The sequence below is a fragment of the Oncorhynchus kisutch genome, linkage group LG2 (genome assembly GCF_002021735.2).
Source record: "Oncorhynchus kisutch isolate 150728-3 linkage group LG2, Okis_V2, whole genome shotgun sequence".
NCBI classification, from domain to species: Eukaryota; Metazoa; Chordata; class Actinopteri; order Salmoniformes; family Salmonidae; genus Oncorhynchus; species Oncorhynchus kisutch.
Genome location: NC_034175.2, coordinates 19,439,070 through 19,462,239, shown reverse-complemented (window position 1 = coordinate 19,462,239; position 23,170 = coordinate 19,439,070). Strand labels below are relative to the sequence as shown.

The window sequence follows — 23,170 nt, the reverse complement described above, 5'->3', positions numbered from 1 at the left end:
ATGTGATAAGATTGAAAGATAATGAAATATATAATGAGCAAAGCAGAAGAATTTCATTACCTCAGAAATACAGACCAGGCAGGAGTTAGGATGTCGTATGTACGCTTGTTCATTGAATCTCCATCACCATACAGCTGATCACCATCTTGGATTTGACTTCATGATTGCAGTGACTTTTAATTGATCCTTCACCTTTTGTGTCTGTTGAAGAAAATATCAGAACCATTGCCTTTAATGATGCAGATCTTGAAATTCCAAAGTCAAGTAATTAATGATCCATGTTCCCCTCTCTGGAAAATAATTCTGATGCTGAGTAATCGTGTCTAAAGGTGAATTTGCATGGCAAGAAAAATATTCTATGGAGACTGTAGCAATAAGCTTCCCATATCCCTGTAAGCCAACCCTTTTTGAAATGGTTATAACAAGGATTTGGAATCTCTATCATGTTGCGTCAGTTCAACTATTCCATGAGGATGAACTATTAATTAAACCCCCTTCAGAACACGATGACCGGCAAAACACCACAATCTAGACATCATTAGGCATGATTAAATTGGAAGACACCCTGAATTGGACAGACACATCATGCTGAATCCCTTGGGAAACATGGAAATATGCACCTCAACTGCCTCAAAAATGCTTCCTCGTATTACTGAAGCAGTGTAATATAAACAGCTACAGCATTGGTTGAATAGATTATAATTTGGCTACCAGAGGTTATAACAACGCTACTATAAACCAGGTAATGGGTATAATTGACAAATCAACGTTTGTCAGGGTAATGACAGGTGCAGCTTGCACCTGGACAGTCTTTATAAGCCTTACGCATTGCACTTAGCTACTTAGTGTCTACTTAACTCACAATTCTCTCAACTGTTTGAACTCTCTCTCTCTCTCTCTCTCTCTTAGACTTATGGCTGTGGAGGATGAGATAAGGGGAGGAGCCATCATTGAGCCACCAAAAGCTAACGTTAGGGTCTTCGCCGATCAGGTCTGTGATTTTCTTCTTCTGGTCGCCATGTCTGTAGGATGGCCTGTGTCTATCTCTCTATCCTTCTCTATGTTGTTTTCATTTCTTTGTTGATTTGTCCCTTTTATTTTGTCTAGACAAGTCCTTGGGTTTGGGTGAGACTGTCATTTGTCTGTCAATCCATTTAGGTGCTTTGAAGGTCAAAGAACGTCTGTTTACATCTCGTCTCTGTCTCTCAATCAGTCTGTTTATATTACGTCTGACCACATCCAGGTTGTAATCAAATCAGTGTCTGTGATAACTGTACATCTCAGACACGTCTATCAACTTTGTGTGAACTATATGTATTAAGTCAAGTTGTATTACCAGTCCAACACAAATGCAAGACATAATACACAACTATTGAACAGTTTTGGTCCTGAGGATGAGTTCATTTGTCAGGCCGACAACATCTCCAGCAACCACACTCAATGTCTCACGGTCCATGCTTTTAGCCAGCCACTCATCATCTCCTGTCAAACCGGGCAGGCTCACCCTCAAGCCTGAGTCATGCTGCAAAGACATACCAGCTTTTAGTGTGTGTGTGTGTGTATGTGTCTGTGTGTGTGTGAAAGAGAGATAGTGTGTCAAACCCCAATGTCTCTTGCAAATGACATCACATATGTATGCTCAAGCTTCTTCCATTCCTTTAAATCAAATCCCTGTTCCACCAGAAGATGAGTCCCACCCAACCACTTCCCCAATCCAAACTCCTTCATCCCAATTATTAACACTGAGCATGTCAACGTCAAGTTGTATTACCAGTCTAACACAAATGCAAGACAGACATAATACACAACTATTGAACAGTTTTAGTCCTGAGGATGAGTTCATTTGTCAGGCCGACAACGTCTCCAACATCCCACACTCAATGTCTCTCGGTCCATGCTTTTAGCCAGCCACACATCAACTCCTGTCAAACCGGTCAAGCCCACCCTCAATCATGAGTCATGCTGCAAAGACATGCCAGATTTCTCTCTCTCTGTGTGTGTGTGTGTGTGTGTGTGTGTGTGTGTGTGTGTGTGTGTGTGTGTGTGTGTGTGTGTGTGTGTGTGTGTGTGTGTGTGTGTGTGTGTGTGTGTGTGTGTGTGTGTGTGTGTGTGTGTGTGTGTGTGTGTGTGTGTGTGTGTGTGTGTAAAAGAGCGAGAGAGAGTGAGTATGTGTCAAACCACAATGTCTTTTGCAAACAACATGACACATGTACGCTCAAGCTTCGCTGAATCCCACCCAGCCGCTTCCCCAATCCAAACTTCTTTATCCATATCTGAATCAAATCAGACTCAAAAGAGGCAACAGATATAATACATTTTCTGACATCCAGAGATAAAAAGAAAAGCAGAAGGTTTGAGCGGTGTGAACAGACAGGGCTCCAGCTATGTCCCAGATAAGAATACATCTGAATGCAGCACCCCTGCAAGGCTTCAAACGGTAACGGCTTCAGCCATGCTTCCTCGAGTGAGCAGTGATCCAATGCGTCTCTCCTGTTATTTCTCCATTCAGTACACAGCTCCCCCAGAGAGGGAGAGGAAGGGTGGGGGGGGGGAGAGGAAGAGAGGGAGAGATTAGCCAGAAAGGCTTAGAAACTGTGGTTGAAAGGGGGTAAAGCCGTCCAGCGATGCGTGGCGTTGTGTTCAGTTGCCAGACAAGTAGCAGACCAAAGCGTTTTTGCGCTCGCGCTGGTTACACTCAGTCGACCGTGGCCAGTCTGTGGTTGACATGTAGTTGCGGGGAGTGTCATGGTAGACTTGGCCTACAGCCTCACACAGCGTTGCTGTCGGAATCTATTTGTCCTTTCTGAGGGCTGAGAGATACTGTTGGATTAGCTCTTCTCAAGAGGTCGTAGTAGCGTTCAAGGCTGGGCATCCATCTTGACATTGGTTTTGTTTCCAAGCTGGAAGAGGAAGATTTGCTATCTAACATGAAGCTGTTTGGGTCTCTTCCGAGACACAGTATCACAAATCACAGCAGTCCAACATGGATCTTCTGGTACCATTCATTATTTCCATGTCATGCTTCCACCCAAGTTTTCTCTTTTCTCATGCTAATTGTTCATTGTCATGCAACCAGGCAAACCTTTCTGTGTATCTCCATTGTTCTGAAGTCTATAGTCAAGAAGATTATTAAAGGAAACCGTAAATTGTTGTGGACCATTACATTCCCATCATGGCTATGCCCAAGCAGAGCATGTTGGTATGTGTTAATGATTGTGTTTCCAATATCGGTCATTATTTGCAGTGTGGTGGCTACCATACAATCAGTTGTCCATCACCATGGCAGCAACAGGTGTTTAATGCTGGGTGTCGGTGACTCATAGGGTTCACGTCATCTTTATTGTCCCAACAGTGTGCAGTTCACTCAGCTTTCAGCTTTTTACGTGCAATTTGTGGATACAACTTCCAAGAGCATTATGTTGAGAATACCTCCACCCCATCTCTAGTAAATATCTGGTTTTAATGGGATTTCATTGTCAAACTTGATTAAATGAGTTAATTTAGCTTCTAATGTTTGTAATTTCCACTTTTTTTTTGCCTTTATTTTACTAGGCAAGTCAGTTAAGAACAAATTCTTATTTTCAATGACGGCCTAGGAACAGTGGGTTAACTGCTTGTTCAGGGGCAGAACGACAGATTTGTACCTTGTCAGCTCTGGGATTCGAACTTGCAACCTTTCGGTTACTAGTCCAACGCTCTAACCACTAAGCTACCCTGCCGCCCCAAATGTTTGACTTGAAAAATGTATCAACCACTACAAACATATCCATGAATTATTATCCACATTCCTGTTGGTGCAGGATTATTTTCTTGCTGTGGGAAACTGGTCCAATTAAGATATTACACCTGTAGGCAGCAACTAGTGGTAGCACTCTTGAAAGTACAGTAGATCAACCTGTCCTTGTAATGACTCGTAACAAATAAATCATCCTTTGGATGTTGTACTCTACATATCCTTTCCAACTTAATGTTGTATGTTCCATGCATCATTGTGAGTATAATGCATGTCTCACTTTACCTGGTTATCCCTATTCCATCAGTTATCTACTGTCTCTATAACCTTGTATGTGTTATGTGTCATTCAACATTTTTTATGTGTATGCATATTTATATTGTTTAACTCTGTTTTTTAATACTATTTATTCCTTGTTGCAGTAATAGTTGTGTTTATTACTTTTGCCAATGATTACTGCATGTTTAGCAGTAGCATGACCTTTCGCCTCAACTTCTAACCCCTCCGCATCAGAAGAGATCAGAGATACAATTTTTCTTAAGACTTTTCAGTCTTTGGATCAATGAATGACATTTAGCTTGATTTAAAATGCAGCTATCTTTATTGCTAAACCAACTCAGTGGCCTTGTTGTTAGAGTGTCCGCCCTGTGATTGGGAGTTCGATCCTCGGCCAAAGACTAAAAATGGGACCCAATGTGTCTCTGCTTGGCTCAGCATTAAGGAGATAGGTTGGGGGATATGCCCCTGCGATTGAGTAGCATCCTGTCCGGAGGGTGTACTTGTACATCAAGCTGCCTCATGTTCTGGCTTGCACAAGGTGGCTACTTACCATCTTCACTGCTGCATGTGTGTATCAACAGCCTTGGTTTTCTTCCTCAGCATGCAGACTTGGTTGACATGTTGGGCCCTCTTGTGCTTTCAGGCTGCTGGGTTTGTGTTGGCGCGAATGTGGTGTGTGTTCCTTTGTGTTTGTGTGTGTCCTGTTGGTGTTGAGTATCCCTAATGCTCCTCGACACCCAACTTCTACCGTTTACTTCCTTCAGTGCACACATGCCTAGCCTCTCCTTTTCTCTATCGTTCCTCTCCTCTTCTCCTGTGTTGATGAGATACGGTGATTTCTCTTAGGGGAGGCGCCAATCCATCCTAGTGCAGCCCCGTCTCGCGCCCGTCCCACCCCGAGTACAAAGGTAATAAACCAACCAGCATACACTTCAGTGGTACTGCCTCTCTCCATCCATACATTCTGCCTCTTCACTTTGATTCCTCCACTGTACTGTATGTGCGTCACTGTCCGTATGCAGCACCAACAGAAGCACTAATTGATTTACACAGACATGTCTTATACAGAAAATCACACGTCTTATAAACGGCAATATTCTTTCTTTACCTATTGTTCACATTATTTTGGTTATTTTGATTTTGTCAACAGCAATTTGAATAATGTCGAGCTTTACTGTAAAAGAAAATCAATAAATGCTGGAGCCGAAATATCAACCCAGATTCTGGGGTAGACATAACATAGTAAACAAAAATCTGGGACACTCAAATTAGTATGATCGTTATGTATGGTATGTACTAATATGTCCATCATCCATTTCGTGTGATATATTACAATTCATAAAATATGCAACAAATTTGCAATACGTATGATATGTTAAGAATTCCAATTTGTTGTGGCTAATGTTAAGACGGTGGCTAGATGGTTAAAGCTAACGTTAGCTAGGTGGCTATGTTAGCTAGGCTAGGGGTTAGGGGTTACGGTTAAGGTCAGGAGTTGAAAGAGCTAGGGGAAGGGTAAGCTAACAAGTAGTTGCAAAGTAGCTATACGCTCAACCATCCACCCCGACCAACTACAATCCTTTAATTTTTGCCTTAAGTAACCTTCGGCCTGATGTAACCAAACATAACATATCATGCTAATTTGAGTGTACCGGATTTTCGTTTACTTTTACATCTAGTCTGAGGCCAGGCTGGACAGTGCCTTTGGAAAGTATTCAGACCCCTTGACCTTACGTTACAGCCTTAATTTAAATTATTTATTTTTAAAATCCTCAGCAATCTGCACACAATACCCCATAATGACAAAGCCAAAACAGGTTTTTAGAAATTTGTGCAAATGTATAAAACATTAAAAACATTAACTTACAGTATTTACATATAAGTATTCAGACCTTTTGCTATGAGACTCGAAATTGAGCTCAGGTGCATCCTGTTTCCATTGATCATCCTTGAGATGTTTCTACAACTTGATCGAAGATGTTTCTACAACTTGAACAAATTTACCTGTGGTAAATTCAATTGATTGGACATAATTTGGAAAGGCACACACCTGTCTATATAAGGTCCACCAGTTGACAGTGCATGTCAGAGCAAAAACCAAGCCTTGAGGTCGAAGGAGTTGTCTGTAGAGCTCCGAGACAGGATTGTGTCGAGGCACAGATCTGGGGAAAAGTACCAACACATTTCTGCAGTATTGAAGGTCCCCAAGAACACAGTGGCCTCCATCATCCTTAAATTGAAGAAGTTTGGACCCACCAAGACTCTTCATAGAGCTGGACGCTCAGGGAGGTGACCAAGAACCGATGGCCACTCTGACAGAGCTCTAGAGTTCCTCTGTGGAGATGGGAAAACCTTCCAGAAGGACAACCATCTCTGCAGCATTCCACCAATCAGACCTTCATGGTAGTGTGGCCAGACGGAAGCCCCTCCTCAGTAAAAGGCACATGACAGCCTGCTTGGAGTTTGCCAAAAGGCAACAAAAGGACTCTCAGAACATGAGAAACAAGATTGTCTGGTCTGATGAAACCAAGATTGAACTCTTTGGCTTGAATGCAAAGCGTCACATCTGGAGGAAACCTGGCACCATCCCTATGGTGAAGCATGGTGGTAGCATCATGCTCTGGCGATGTTTTTCAGAGGCAGGGACTGGGAGACTAGTCAAAATCGAGGCAAAGATGAACGGAGCAAAGTACAGAGAGATCCTTGATGAAAACCTGCTGCAGAGCATTCAGGACCTCAGACTGGGACAAAAGTTCACCTTCCAACAGGACAACGACCCTAAGCACACGGCCAAGACAACGCAGGAGTGGCTTCGGGACAAGTCTCTGAATGTCCTTGAACCCGATCAAACATCTCTGGAGAGACCTGAAAATAGCTGTAATGCAACGCTCCCCATCCAACCCGCCAGAGCTTGAGATGATCTGCAGAGAAGAATGGAAGAAACTCCCTAAATACAGGTGTGCCAAGCTTGTAGCATCATACCCAAGAAGACTCGAGGCTGTAATCTGAATACTTATAAAAATGTGATATTCCATTTTTTTTATTTCAAAAATAAACTAAAAACCTGTTTTTGCTTCGTCATTATGGGGTATTGAGTGTAGATTTATGGGGGGAAAACGATTTAATCAATTTTAGAATAAGTCTGCAACATAACAACATCTTGAAAAAGTCAGGTGGTTTGAATACTTTCCAAAGGCACTTTACAGTGTAGCACTATATATTGGACATTTGGATTTATGTATTGTACAGATTTAAAATACACATACTATATACATTAATGTATGTTACTCTTACTCCACTCAGACAAATATGCCAACATTATTTGCACAAATTCAGTTATATACGGAGACTTCCTAAATGTGTAACTTTTTGCATTAGGTAAATTGCTTATCCTCTGGATTCAAACCATAAAACTCCAGCATCAATGGTAGAATTCCTGACTGAAATGCATCAAAATGTTCAGCTGTTTAATTCAATGCTCCATTTCAATGCTCCACTATTATCAAATGTTGGCATTTGCAAAACCTTGCAACTCCTTCATCCTTCTTAACATCCTTCATCCTTGTTCATCCCTCCACTACTTTTTTATTTCAATTTCCCTGTGTTGTTTTGGGATGATACACAAACTGTTTGATCAGAATATATATATATTTTTTTACATTTATTTTATCTTTATTTAACTAGGCAAGTCAGTTAAGAACAAATTCTTATTTTCAATGACGGCCTAGGAACAGTGGGTCACTGCCTGTTCAGGGGCAGAACGACAGATTTGTACCTTGTCAGCTCTGGGATTTGAACTTGCAACCTTCCGGTTACTAGTCCAACTCTAACCACTAGGCTACCCTGCCTTGCTGGTAGTAATATATACTTAGGTCTAGATTCAATCAGATTGACAGCCTTAGTCTCCCAGCCGTTGTTTAGCGGTGTCGGAGGTGGAACTGCATTAGAGTTGTCAAATCCACAAGTGGCAACGAAACCACACTCAACGTAATCCGACGAATTCCATGCAGCCGCATTAGAGGTTTATGCAGCCGCGTTACCAATCAAACACTCAAATTAGATTGATAGGCTATTCATCTCTATACATTAGCCTAACATCAATGGATGGACATTTGAGAGTCATTATTTCTAACATCGATAGAGCCTACAATTTCTAGCGCCGTTTTGAACTTCTAATGCGGTAGGGATAACAAGTAAGGGAGTGGTTTGTGACGGACAAAAGTACCCGCTCACCGATAGGTCAGCTCGCGGTAGGGATTATAAAACATTTGCTATGCAGATGTTGGCCAACGCTGGTTAACGATGGTTAATGATCGATCTGATTGAATCCAGGCCTTAGTTAGTTCCAGTTATGACAAAAAGCTTGACAATTCAGATACTCTATTAGGTACACGTACAAACACTGATGGCTCTGCTGCAGTAATACATATATATAGCTCTATTCCAAGAACCAATATCCACAAGGTAACTGACTACATCCATATACAACAATAACCCTGCTCAAATCAACAATCTCACCTACACACACTGCACGTGTCTCACAGAGGAACACGTTACAGTGGGTCATCAGCATATCCATTCAATTCGACTCATCTCCCCTCCCACCACTCCCCAAAATAAATTACGGGAATTATGGGAAATCTCCGTATCTGACACAATCCTTTCCTGAAAATAAACAACTGGTGTGCGTATATGTCAATGTGTGTGTTTCTTGGAGAGTGTGTTTATATATTCCTGTGTGTATGTGTCCTGTACGTATATGGCACCTGAGCTCATAAGTTGATCCAATGTTCATGTATTGTCATTGTGAGTTTGATCAAGTGTGTCGCCAGTACTGTATTGTTGTTCTTTTTGCTCTGGGTCATACTTGGAGAGTTGCCTAGTGTCCTTTATATGTATGTCAGTCATATACTACAGTTCTGGAATATTTGGTTGGTTTGTACATCTAATTTCCACAATGATATACCTAGTTTGAAACAGCAATTTATTAATAATTTCCTATTCATGTTGCTGGGTAAGAACATTTGAGAATTGCGTACCAAAGCATACTAACAATGCACTTAACATTGCACAATTCATCCACTATGTGTCGTTTTTGTCTAACTAACTTTTATTAGTTGCAGCTTTTGTACAAACATAAACACCAAGTTGTTCAAGTAATCAAACTCTGCACATATGGATCTTTAACAGTGAGTGATGCACGTTTGTTAAGTTGACTGGATTGCTGCTTCTTTTATTAGCATAGGTTGGCTACCTAGCAGCTAGCTAACTTTCTTATCATAACATATTCGCACAATTTCCCAGTTGTATTGGCAGGTCTGGCTAAACTTGGATAAATAATGTGAAAGAGTTTGTAGTCATTTTTGTAGAACTGGTTTGAAAGTAATCCAGCACTGGTAGAGAAATACCACTTGTTCCCCTTGTTTCCATAACCCATTTCCTGTTACTGTTGCTAGCACCAAGTAGGGAATGGGATTAGCATGTATGCTAACGGTAATATCTGTTGAAATTGGTTATCGCCGTGTGCATTACAAGGTTCTGAGTGAGAAGAGAAAAGGTCTGCCAGTTCAATTACACTTTTTGGAGGACATTTTTTGTTCTCTTTCTAGAGATGGAAACACCTGCTACACACAATGGATACACCCACCCTGATTTTTAATGCTAATTAGTTTTGAAAACAAATGGCCTTTTTCCGACTAATTTCTGTACTGGATGCAGATCATAAAACCCTCTTGAAATACCTTTTTTTCTGACTTTCACTTCTCCAGTGCTTCGTTCACATCTTAAGACTTCATAAGTCCTTGGTACATTCATATGAATGGTCTTTAGTCCTTAATGTTCAATGAAGTTATTACACATTTGAGAAAATGTCAATTCAGACTCTATTAGTGTAGAAATCGTTTAAATGATTCCACATTGCTGTTTTTACTTGGATACGTTTGACACCATTTCCTCAATCGAACACAACCTCCATCAGTGCCAATAACCCAGCTATTTTCTTTCCTACTGCTCCAACACAGACTGCATTGAACAGGACTGGACATGATGACTTGCATTCAGAGCTTGATTTAATTAAGAACTGAAATCAATCTGGTATTTGCAATGACGTTATTCTGCGCCAATGTAGGTAAGGATAGATAGCAAAACCAAACTTTTGACTTATTCGCTTATTACAAATTCCAACCCAGTGCTTTACAGATTTGGTAAATGAATGAGCATCCATTGATAATTGGTCAATGGGTATGGCTTAGAAATTCTGATTGGTGGGTTAGACACAGTTGAGATTTTATTCAAGAGCTCTTGAATACTAGCTTCTTATTCGAGCTTTGTAGATCAGTATTTAGTCATTATGTTCTCCAATTCGCATCTAAAGTTCTAAGAATTAAAGTAACCCATCTGCATGTTAGACTATTATAATAATGCAATACTATAATATTATCACCTATAATGTTTTTATTTTAAAGTACTTCTTACTATTTAAAGGTTAAAGTACTTATAAGGTTCAATGACGTGTGGGAATCAACCACACACTTGACAAGGGAACTAAGGTGCATGTAAAAACAATATTGAATTTCTTCACATTTATTGTGGTCTTAGCTAAGCTTTCGGTGAACGCTTTTTATTCTTTATTTCTTTCTTTCTGTGAAAGTTTTGCTCTGACAAAGGTCAATTGAATGAAAGCTTAGCAAAAACCATGCTAAACATGAAATGTGCATGGATTTTAATGTGAGTAAGATGAATTAAGATGACACAATTGTATCTAGTTATAGAGTCATAAATATTTGTGTCACCATGGTTTTCAAGCCTTCACTGCAGTATATTTAAGCAATAAGGCACGAGGGGGTATGGTATAAGGCCAATATACCACGGCTAAGGGGTTTTCTTAGCATGACGCAATGCGGAGTGCCTGGATACAGCCCTTAGCCGTGGTATATTGACCATACACCACAAACCCCCGAGGTGCCTTATTGCTATTATAAACTGGTTAGCAATGTAATTGTATACGGTCTGATATGGCACGGTTGTCAGCCAATCAGCATTCAGGGCTCGAACCACCCAGTTTATAATACAAATTAGAATGTATAGAAACTCCTTGAAATTAATCTCATTGGCTAAGATTGACACAACTCTCATTCTACTTGACTGCTCGGACTCCTTTTGACACCCGTCCCTGACTAGTACCCCCTTCTAACTCAGCATCATACGAAGATCAAGGAACTGACATGTTGGTCAACCCAAGATTGTAATTCCTTCCACCTTTTCCTTTTTCTGACTGTATCCCCTCTCCTATGCTGTCCATCTCTACTGGTGTACCTCATACTTCTGCTCTGTAACTCATTTTCCTCTATTTCTCTTTCTCCGTTGTTCCTCCCATCCCTTGTCACTTATTTCTCTCCCTCCCTTACTCCCTTTGCTTTCTCACACAATCCTTTCTTTCTTTACCTCCTGCTTTGATCATTTCCTATCGGGACCAACATCACCCCACACTATTTCCTCCATTCTTTTCTTTCTACATTCGTAACTGATTCACCTATTTACTCTCTCCTCTACCCACCTGTTTGTTCTTCCCTGGCCTCCTCTTTTTATTTGATTATTCCTTGCTTGTTTATATCTCCCTCTCCTTCCATCCTCCCTGTTGCCTTCTCTCTACACATTTCCTGCTTCATATATAACTCTTTATATTGCCTCATTCTCTCTTTCCTGGATTGGCTGACACCCTTGTCCATGCCACAAATCCCCCACTGAATGCCCCTTCTCCCACTCCCATCTCTCCCCTCTCCTACTCCTCTTCTCCCCTCCCTCTCTCTGTCTTGCTAGGGGGCCCAGCATTCCTCCCTGGGTTCAGCAGACCCCTGTGTGAATACTGAAGGTGGAAGAGTGGGAGGAGGAGAAAAAGAAGGCGAAAAAGAAGGAGGGATGACCACTGATCCTGACCCTACTATCTCTTCCTCGGGCATCTCCTCCACCAGCTTGCCCCGGAATGAGAATGGAGTCCCCTCCCCACCCGTAGACCCTCCTCCTCCCCCCACTCCTCATCTCCATCCCAATCCACCCCAGAATGGAGAGCTCCGTGGCAACCCTACATCCTCCCCAGTGACAAGCACGGAGGCAGCTGAGAGCACTACAACAGCAGGACTGGGCATAGAGGAGAGGGAGCAGGTCAAAAACAACACAAAACCAAATCAGAGAGAGAAGACACAAATAAAAAAGTCTTGCCACATTTCCTTCCTTTTTTGAGGAGGATGAGATGACTGCAATCTTTCCAGTTTATTTGATGTGTACTCAAACCAGAGAGAGAAGAAATGTGTAGGGGGCAGCAGTCATTGTACATTTAACTGTACAGTACGTTCAGCATTATCACACAAGACAACAAAAGGGCTTTCCAATGGACCTAATTTCCGTCATGCTCAAACTGGGCTTTGGTCAGTATCTGTCTTGCAGGACAAGATAATGATACCTTTTAGTTATCGTTGACATTGTGGGATCCTCATGTACTGTTTCAATCAATCAAACTATAGAGCCTATAAAACACTGGTATAGGCCTAATCCCCAAACCAAGCAACTATGTGAGATTTTGCTTTGTGTGTTTGTTTAATCAAATAAAGACAGTAAGCAAACACTATATAACATCTCACTCCCTAAAGACTTCTCAGTAGCCAATAGCATCCTACTATATACATGCGTGTAGTATCCCATAATTCCATCGATAAAGGTCTTGTCATTTCCTGTCCTGAAAACTCCAGCTCTCAAATTTCATTGGTAGAGATGTGGTCATCTGGCTTTGTAGTTTGGTTTCCTTAGTGCCTTTGAGTGTATTTTAACAGGGTTTTCAAATAACAGGCGGAGATGATATTGACAGAAAGATTATATTATTTGATGATAGTACATAAGCAGTCTTATCAAGATCCCAAAATAACTATGCTTTTTAAAATGCAGACTAACTACAGAGTGCAGAACAAGCAGAATACGGTTTCATTTTTGGGATTTCACAGACATGGCCTATGGCCTAAGGAAAGTGTGTGATGTTTTCAAAAATGTGTTAATTAAGGGACTTCCCATTCGTGGACTGGACTCGTGCAATGTTTTCTCTTCTCAATCTCAGAACCTGTGTGTGATCAACTGGTGCTCCAGACACAAACAGTGCCATCTCCAAATCAAGTGTGTGTGTCATAGCGCTGCCTTTCATGTTTCCCACGGTCTGTATGTCTGTCTCTCTCACTCTGTCTGTTATTGTCAAGGTAGCCTATTTCTTTTAAGTATTTGTCTGTTTGTTTGTTATGTGTGTGTCGTGTCCCTATGTGTGCAATTGTTTAATGGAGTGGGAGCTGGGTCCAGTAGGGTTCTTAAACCAAATGAGACAATAGCAAAGTTGTCAGGTAAAAAGTTTACCGGCAATTTGAAGTGGTTGTAAATATAAAAGGAATGCTATTTTTGGACCTTCAGTGTCCAGGCATATATCGTAGTCACTTGTAACACCTAGTACACTTCCAAAATTGTTGTCATGGCTTTTTCTGTTTAGTACCAAAACAGATTTATTTGATTCTTATTTTGGGGTAGCCAGTTAAGTCTAGCCTTAAGTGCCTGGGTCTCAGATAATCACATTTTGGCCAGTAGTCAAACAGTGCTCAGCCAAATGTATATGTGGCATAGACTTTCTTCATGTCGTTTCGAGGGACTGTTTTAAGTTAACGTAGCTGAGCATGATGAATGCTGATGTAACAACATTTTGAGAAAACAAAGTTTGTTGGGGGCATTGTTAGTAAAGAGTATTTCAAATCTAAAATATGTTACACCGTGCGCTTAAAGGAATTGATTGCTTTGTGTCACCTGTTCAGATATCACCTGTCAGTGAATACTGTGATACTGTGTTGTCATGTCCTCTTGTTTTGTGTATAACTTGTCCATTGTAATCTTTGTTTCGATGTGAATTTGGGTTTATTTTGGCCCTTTAAGATTCACACTGGTGGTGCTTTATAACTAGTTGGATAACATTCCTTAGCTGGCTTAGCGTCTCAAGAGCATTAACATGCTTCAGACAGTCCTGGTTTTGCAGAACCCAACGTCAGTCTTATTTAACTCTTGTATTTGATTAAGAGTCCGTTTACTAAGGGCCATATCCTAACTTGATTTATATTTTTGCAGTTCTCCCATTGGCATTATGCTTTACGAGTAAGTCTGAGTTTAACATGCAGATCTCAAGTTAGGATTTGGCACTTAGTGTATAGGGTCAAAATGGCTCTGCCAATGCTGTGTCAAATCAGTACTAGGGGATTAGCCATAACGTAGAGTGGGTGAGATTCAGAGATATGAGAGAGATTTAGCTATGAGTGTTGAATTAAAAGTTAACCAAATGTGATTATTAATAGGGAGAGTTTGATGTAGTTAGCTTAAGTCAGCTAATAGGGCTACCTTTCGAGTGCCAAAACATTCATATCAGTAATAAAATGTATTTTAAAGCAACTAGGGCTTTACATCTGCATTGAGTAAAGATGTGGGACTATACAGGGTCACTGGTTGATATATGAGCATTGCCATTAATATACCTCAGAGACGCAGAATTGAGAGACTCAGGTAAACAAATAATTGCCTCAGAGCTGAACGCAAACTGACAGAGATTAATCCATCTTTGGAGTGACTGCCATCAGATACAGTGGTTGGTCCATCTATTACAAGATCTATCCCACTGGGCAAAAACTGGTTGAATCAACAGTGATTCCACATCATTTAAACAAAAAGTGATGTGATGTAGTTATGAATTTCATTAGGGACGTTAGGGAATGTAGTATTTTTTTCACCCTACTTTTAACCTAAATCCAATGACATGGATTAAATTCACTTTAGTTGACAAGTCAACCAAATGTAAATCAAAATTAGACATTGAAATGACGTCTGTGCCCAGTGGGATGGCTATGATTGGATAGCAACTCATCAAGCACCTCCCCGTTCCTTCTCTCTCTGTTTTCCTTTTCTCCTCTTAGCCAATCACGCAGCTTCGTGGAGGACAATCTGGAACCTAATTGGCTGAGGCAACATGGGCAGCCCGCATGGCCTGGCCATATATCAAGAGCGCTCTCTCGTGATGCGATTGGCTGACAAAGGGAGAAGTTGGGCCATTGGTCCAATTCTCCTGACCTTAAGGATAGTCCAGAGCCACAGCTGACCATGTAAGGATCTGCTGTGTTATTTATCCTACTTTACTTGGGCCCTCTCTCTCTGATTGGATGGCTGGACAATCTGTATTTGATGCTTGTGATTAGATGTTTGATTTTCTTTTAAAGACGTGCCAATCTCGGGAAATGGTTTTGTTGGCTCATCAAGCATGTGAAGAACAGTTATGCAGATTGACATGATATTAACCTTTTTGGGATTGAGCAGTAAATGAAATGAGGGAGAGCTACTGTGTGTAAGATGCATTTCAAAGGTGCTGTAATCTTTCTTTCCTTACATTTTTCAATGATCTCACAATGTTTCTTGCAATTTCTCCTTCCTAACATTTTCTACAGTCCACCCACTATCTACCCATTTCTCTTTCTATCTATTCTTAACCATTTTCAACCACCTCAGTTTATGTTCACCCCATTTAGACTTTTCTGCTCCTGTTCATATCTCCCATGGTTTCGGTTTTGTTCTTTCTTCTTTATCTCTATTAGTTTTACATTTAAAGGAAACTAATTATGCACAGCCTATTACAAGTGAAACTGCTACAAAACAAAATATTGCTTCAATTAAAACTTTGAAAAATGTAGACAATGCTATGATTTATATTTCTATAATAATGCTTATTCTTCCCGTAGTACTACAAAAACTATTCATTGGAAATCTTCCTGTGCAAATGTTTATTTCTTGATAATGACAAGACTCTAGTATCTCATGACAGTCCAGAAATGATCGATTTTGTATCAACTGAGTTTTCTTAAGACAATCTTATGGAACATGACCCTTTTGTGGAGAAAGATTGCCCTGGGATTGTGACGGAAAAAAACACAAACTGTTGTTTTACCTGCTCCCCTCACAATGATTTGCACGTTGCAGTGACCTGTACCCCTCCACTTCTCTCTTGTAATCCCTGGAAGAGAGATGCGAGGATGGATGTTGTTTCTCTACTTGACAATCGCTGGGGAGTTCTCCATTTTACAGACGATCTAAAAACTCCTTAGAAGAGGACATCCTTACCATCATGTTTTTGTTTTCCTATTTCAGTCTCTGATGTAAGCTTAGTGGAGCAGACGCGAGTTTATCATGTTTTTCCAGTGTGGTGAGACCGAATTCTGGAGCCTAGTTTCTGTATAACTTCCATTTGATTTCTTTGTATGGACTCCACTGACACAGAAGCTAAATAAAACCCTGTGCCCTCCTTCGCCTCTGACCACTGAAAAATGACACATCAAAAGAGCGAGAGATTAGAGGTTAATACCTTTTAAGTGATTGAATGTGTGTGTGTATATACAGTGTGTGTACAGTTTTTGTGTATATACTGGATATGTGTGTGTATATATAGTATGTCAATGTGTATATACAGTTTGTTTGTATATGCAGGGTGTACAGTTTTTTCCTCAATCCTCTAATCTCTCTCCCTTTCTCGTAAATGACATATTTGACTCCTCAAAGAGAAATGTTGGAGTAGAGAGGTTCACACTGGCAATTTAAAGGACAGCTGTCTGGGATGCACTTTCTGTGCAGACACTGACCAATCTGACACCTCTGAACACCTACACACCTAATTATGCCTCTCAAAACAATCTCTGGCTTGCACTCATTTTCTCATCAACTGAGGCATTTTTAAAAATGATATTTGGGTGACCAAGCAATGTTTGTACATATACAGTATATAGAATAACTAAGATAATATTTCCAGTGACCTCCATCTCCTTTTTTAAAATTCCTGTAACTATTAGGATTCTTCCTTGTTATTTGATTTAGGTTTTACGTTCTCTACATTAAATGTTTGCAATGGTTGTCATTCTGATGTATATAATCCAGACAACCCTTATCTAATCTTTCCAATTTAGTTCCCCGAACTCTGCCTCTCATAGGCCCCTCTGTCAGGCTGAACATTTGGTTCAGATCACACTGTTACTTGTGAAGCAACTCTTCCATGCAAGTAACACCATGTTATTAGCCATTTCTTCAAGTTCTATTAAGTGTGCCTCCAACTCGCCAACCCTCCCTCACCCTTGAACCTTCAACCCCACAGGTCACTCATAGTCATACCCCTTGACAAGCCATAGTCCCCCAACCCCTCTATTTTTGTTTTAAAAAGGACAGACATTCGGGGATTTGTGTATATTAATGGAAAGAGTGATATTGAAGAGTGTATTGCCATTGTACATGGATTTGTTATGAATGTGGATATTCTAATGATTTAACTATTATTGTAATAATGATTATGATTATTGCCACTTTGATTTTGTTGATTCATTCCTTTGATGCGGTCAATAACAATTCCTTAATTTCATTTTTGAATAAGCCGGAATTTATATTTTTCGGGTGGGTGAATCTTGGAGATAGAAATACTTAAACAAATGAATAATAAACAAATAATTAACTTCTTAAATTAAGATGTGATATGTATTTTTTGTATCATTCCTACAGAACAGTCACCACAGTGAAAAATATCTTGAAACTCTTACTAGGCCTGTTGGCCATTTATGAGGCCTATTCTGGGGTCCAAATCAAGAGATTACAGAATAGGTTACAGAATCATCATTAGATTATCACTGGACAACCAAAGACGCAGTATGCCAGTAAGATCATAGTAGTCGACGTTACCATAACCAATCACGTTTGCAAATATTATTTGCTGAGGCTGTTGGTGCATTTCATGTGAGATAAAAGTGAGGACTAGTCTTTTTAGTAAGCATTCACACCCCTTGACTTTTTCCACATTTTGTTGTGTTGCAGCCTGAATATAACATGGATTCATTTGAGATGTTGTGTCACTGGCCAACAAACAATACCCCAGAATGTCAAAGTGGAACTATGTTTTTAGAAATGTATTCCACACCTTTGTTGTGAAAAGCCTAAATTATTTCAGGATTAAAAATGTGCTTAAAAAGTCACATAATAAGTTGCAATAATAGTGTTTAACATTATTTTTGAATGACTACCTCATCTCTGTACCCCACACATACAAATGATTGTAAGGTTTCAATCTCAATCTCTGCGGTGAATTTCAAACAGAGATTCAACCAGAAGGACCAGGGAGATTCACCATGAGGCCAATAGTGTCTTTAAAGCAGTTACATAGTTTAACTGTGATATAAGAAAACCAAGGATGGATCAACAAATTCACCTTTCAGCAGGACAATTACCTAAAACACAAGGCCAAATATACACTGAAATTGCTTACCAAGATGACATTGAATGTTCCCGAGTGGCCTAGTTACAATTTTGACTTAAATCGTCTTGAAAATCAATGGCAAGACTTGAAAATGGCTGTTTAGCAATGATCAACAACCAACTTGACAGAGCTTGAAGAATTAAAATAATAATAATGTGCAACTATTCTACAATCCAGGTGTGCAAAGCTCTTAGAGACTTACCCAGAAAGACTCACAGCTGTAATAACTGCCAAAGGTGATTCTAACATGTATTGAGTCAGGGGTGTGAATACCCATGTAAATCTGATATTTCTGTATTTCATTTTCAATAAATGTGCAACAATTTTTAAAAACATATTTTCCCTTTGTCATTATGAGTTATTGTGTGTAGATGGGTGAGAAAAACATATATTTAAGCCATTTTGAATTTAGATTATAACACAAAAAAATGTGGAATAAGTCATGGGGTATGAATACTTTTGGAAGGCACTGTATGTAGCCTGATACATCATCCAGTGATAGCTTGCTAGCTAGTCACTGTCTGACATAATACAATAAAATTGTTTGGAAAGGTCTTCTCAGGACCTCTGCAAGCCAGATTGTTGAACTATATTACCTTTGAACTTACTCTACCGGTTGTCTTGGTGGTTGGTCATTATGCTGAAAATTTGAGAGAAAATATCCACAGAAAAGTGTTATTAAACTGACTTTTCTAAACCACCCCCTGGATTTTAGCATATGCTCACATCATAAGGCATGACAAAATGTGTAGAATTGCAGGACCCCAAAAAAACAGAAAAATAGCTAACATTTTCAAGGAACAGAAATAGAACATGGAACAAAAGTAATCCATACTGTTCAGGAACAGAACTTTAAAAGCACAAGAACCAGTTAATAACCTTTTATGTTGCAGGCATTTTTACTATTCCCACAAGAAAATGCAACAAAGCACCTATGCAAAACCCTTAATTTGTCACTCAGAAACGTATTCCAGTGTCTGCCTGCAAGCTGAAATCTTTGTAAGTGTGTGTGCGTATATAGGATACCTGCCCATCCCCCTCCAAAGCATAGGCTACTGTACTGACGTTAGAATCGTGATTCAGAAGACAGGGAGAGAGATTTTTAATTAGCTTGAGAAGAATCTATTAACTTTTTAAATGCTAGCTAAGGATGCAATAGGCCTAGTTATAATGTTTCACAAAGGATTTATTAACTACAAAAAGGTAAGATGTGTTTTTAATTCTGGTGCCACTCTGCACACACAAGCTTGATAGCTAGCTAGCTCAAAGGACATTCAAAGTTCTTCCATAGAACCCTGTCCTCTTAGGTATAATTCAGTGGACCCAATTCGGATAATGCATGTCATAACAAGATGCCCAGCACTTCAAGCCTCCTCCACAACCCTTTCTCGCTCTTTTCCTTCCCCACCAACAAAATGTCAGTCGCATCTTGCACCATAGGCTACACTTGTCTGTCCATCACACATGTAAACAATTACCTTACCTGCTCTGTCTGCATTGATTGGTCAAGTAATTTAATGAGCTAAATGTAAAAAACTGTTGATATCACAGGTTAAAAAAGGAACAGTAAGGAACGATATAAACCGGTACTTTTTGGGGGTTCAAACTAGTTCAGAACTATATTTTGCTGGCTGGAACAGAGGAACGGAACTAAAATAATGTGGTTCTGTTCAGAACGAAACGATTGGAAAATAATTTTGGTTCCAACCCCTGGTTGTGGGGCCGCCTGAAGGTAGGTGCCCAAAACCCCAGATGTGGTGATCCGGCCCTTAAGTACAGTTGAAGTCGGAAGTTTATATACACCTTAGCCACGTACATTTAAACTAGGTTTTTCACAATTCCTGACATTTAATCCCCTCTTAAAATTTCCCTCTTAGGTCAGTTAGAATCACTACTTTATTTTTTGAAAAAGAATTTTTTGAGAATGTGAATTGCCAGAATAATAGTAGATAGGGTTATATCCTTCCTGTTTGGCCCTGACCGGGGGTGTCCAACAAATGTGTGAATTTAAGTGTGCTCTCTCTAATTATCTCTTTCTCTCTTTCTCTCTCTCAGAGGACCTGAGCCCTAGGACCATGCCTCAGGACTACCTGACATGATGACTCCTTGCTGTCCCCAGTTCACCTGGCCATGCTGCTGCTCCAGTTTCAACTGTTCTGCCTTATTATTATTGGACCATGGTGGTCATTTATGAACATTTGAACATCTTGGCCATGTTCTGTTATAATCTCCACCCGGCACAGCCAGAAGAGGACTGGCCACCCCACATAGCCTGGTTCCTCTCTAGGTTCTACACCTGCATTGCTTGCTGTTTGGGGTTTTAGGCTGGGTTTCTGTACAGCACTTTGAGATATCAGCTGATGTACGAAGGGCTATATAAATACATTTGATTTGATTTGAATAGTAGATAGAATGATTTATTTCAACTTTAATTTCTTTCATCACATTCCCAGTGGGTCAGAAGTTTACATACACTCAATTAGTATTTGGTAGCTTTGCCTTTAAATTGTTTAACTTGTTTCGGGTAGCCTTCCACAAGCTTCCCACAATAAGTTGGGTGAATTTTGGTCCATTCCTCCTGACAGAGCTGGTGTAACTGGGTCAGGTTTGTAGGCCTCCTTACTCACAGACACTTTTTCAGTTCTGCCCACAGATTTTCTATGGGATTGAGGTGAGGGCTTTGTGATGGCCACTCCAATACCTTGACTTTGTTGTCCTTAAGCCATTTTGCCACAACTTTGGAAGACTCATTTGGATGACCAATTCGCAACCAAGCTTTAACTTCCTGACTGATGTAATGAGATATTGCTTCAATATATCCACATCATTTTCCTAACTAATCATGCCATCTATTTTGTGAAGTGCACCAGTCCCTCCTGCAGCAAAGCACTCCCACAACATGATGCTGCCACCCCCGTGCGTCACAGTTGGGATGGTGTTCTTCGGCTTGCAAGCATCCCCCTTTTTCCTCCAAACATAACGATGGTCATTATGGCCAAACAGTTCTATTTTTGTTTCATCAGACCAGAGGACATTTCTCCAAAAAGTACGATCTTTGTCCCATGTGCAGTTACAAACCGTAGTCTGGCTTTTTAATGGTGGTTTTGGAGCAGTGGCTTCTTCCTTGCTGAGCAGCCTTTCAGGTTATGTCGATATAGGATTTGCTTTACTGTGGATATAGATACTTTTGTACCCGTTTCCTCCAGCATCTTCACAAGGTCCTTTACTGTTGTTTTATTTGCACTTTTCACACCAAAGTACGTTCATCTCTAGGAGACAGAACGCGTCTCCTTCCTGATCGGTATGACGGCTGCGTAGTCCCATGGTGTTTATACTTGCGTACTATTGTTTATACAGATGAATGTGGTACCTTCAGGCATTTGGAAATTGCCCCCAAGGAAGAACCAGACTTGGGGAGGTCTACAATGTTTTTTCTGAGGTCTTGGCTGATTTATTTTGATTTACCCATGATATCGAGCAAAGAGTTTGAAGGTAGACCTTGAAATACAGCCACAGGTACACCTCCAATGGACTCAAATGATGTCAGTTAGCCAATCAGAAGCTTCTAAAGCCATGACATAATTTTCTTGACTTTTCCAAGCTGTTTAAAGGCACAGTCAACTTAGTGCATGTAAACGTCTGACCAACTGGAATTGTGATACACTGAATTATAAGTTAAATAATCTGTCTGTAAACAATTGTTGGAAAAGTTACTTGAGTCATGCACAAAGTAGATGTCCTAACCGACTTGCCAAAACTATAGTCTGTTAACAAGACATTTGTGGCTCCAACCTAAGTGTATGTAAACTTCTGACTTCAACTGTATATGCATGCATTGTGTGCATGTATTTACATTGTGTTCTCAAACAAACCCTGTGAGCCACACTCAGACCCGTGTTTGGAAGTCGATTTAAGGTCTACTTTCCTATAGATATTGTCTGTGTCAGAATTCTGTCTTGCCTACTACTTTATAAAACTGCATACTGTGTACTAATCGTAGTACATACTATTTAGAACATACTGTTTAGTAAAATCAAATGCAGTAAGCAACAAATTTCAACATAGTAGTCTCTTCCATATTGAGAATGCTCATCTAGTGCGCAAATGCGCAATTGCGTTCCCCCATTCGTTAATTTTGGTACAGCGGATCATAAAAGGCCTATCTGATTATCAGCTGTGAGAAGATTCTCTTCCTCAATAGTGTGCAGAAAATTCAACTAGAGGAAAAGCCTAAATGAATATGACAGCGTTTCCCAAACTCTGTCCTCGGGACCCCAAGGGGTGCACGTTTTGGTTTTTGCCCTAACACTACACAATTGATTCAAACGATCAAAGCTTGATGACTAGTTGATTATTTGAGTCAGCTGTAGTACCAGGGCAACAAAAAACGGGGCCACGAGGACCAAGTTTGGACAACTACGTAGTATGTCATCCTGGCATTTAAAGTATACAAAAAAAATCATATAGGCCTACTACAAAACCTATTTCCCATACTCAAAATGCCTACTATTTAGCAAGAATAGGTATTCAGACAAGACCAATGTCTCAGATTTTCAATGGCATAAGGAAGTACTCAGCAGACAATAGGGCTGCGTTCAATATGACAAAATGATGTGTATTGTTCAATTAAATGAAAAAGGTGCTGTTCTGAGCGACCAGTTGAAAAACGGGGTTGGGAACACTGTCCGAATGGCCACTGCCATTTAAATACGTCACTCATTGTTAAAGCCACAACCCGCCACACCCACCAAATGGAGCAAATAAAATAAAATAAAAATGTATTAGGCAAGTACACAGCTTTCTATATATACACAGTG

General features: G+C 40.2%; 1 protein-coding gene across 7 annotated transcripts in view; it reads left to right on the top strand.

The window, feature by feature from the left end:
• Positions 1 to 18,684, top strand: part of LOC109908843 (ras/Rap GTPase-activating protein SynGAP) — a 121,907-nt gene extending 103,223 nt beyond the window's left edge. For 4 of the 7 annotated variants that reach the window (XM_031789946.1, XM_031789944.1, XM_031789953.1 and 1 more), the window contains exons 20-21: positions 910 to 991; positions 11,831 to 18,684. In XM_031789946.1, coding sequence (XP_031645806.1) covers positions 910 to 991; positions 11,831 to 12,250 — 502 coding nt within the window. In that variant the 3' untranslated portion in view covers positions 12,251 to 18,684. Of the gene's footprint in view, positions 1 to 909; positions 992 to 4,858; positions 4,921 to 11,830 lie in introns of all 7 variants that reach the window. The other 3 variants (XM_031789958.1, XM_031789949.1, XM_031789966.1) reach the window with 3 other exon arrangements.
• The last annotated feature ends 4,486 nt before the right edge of the window (positions 18,685 to 23,170 follow it).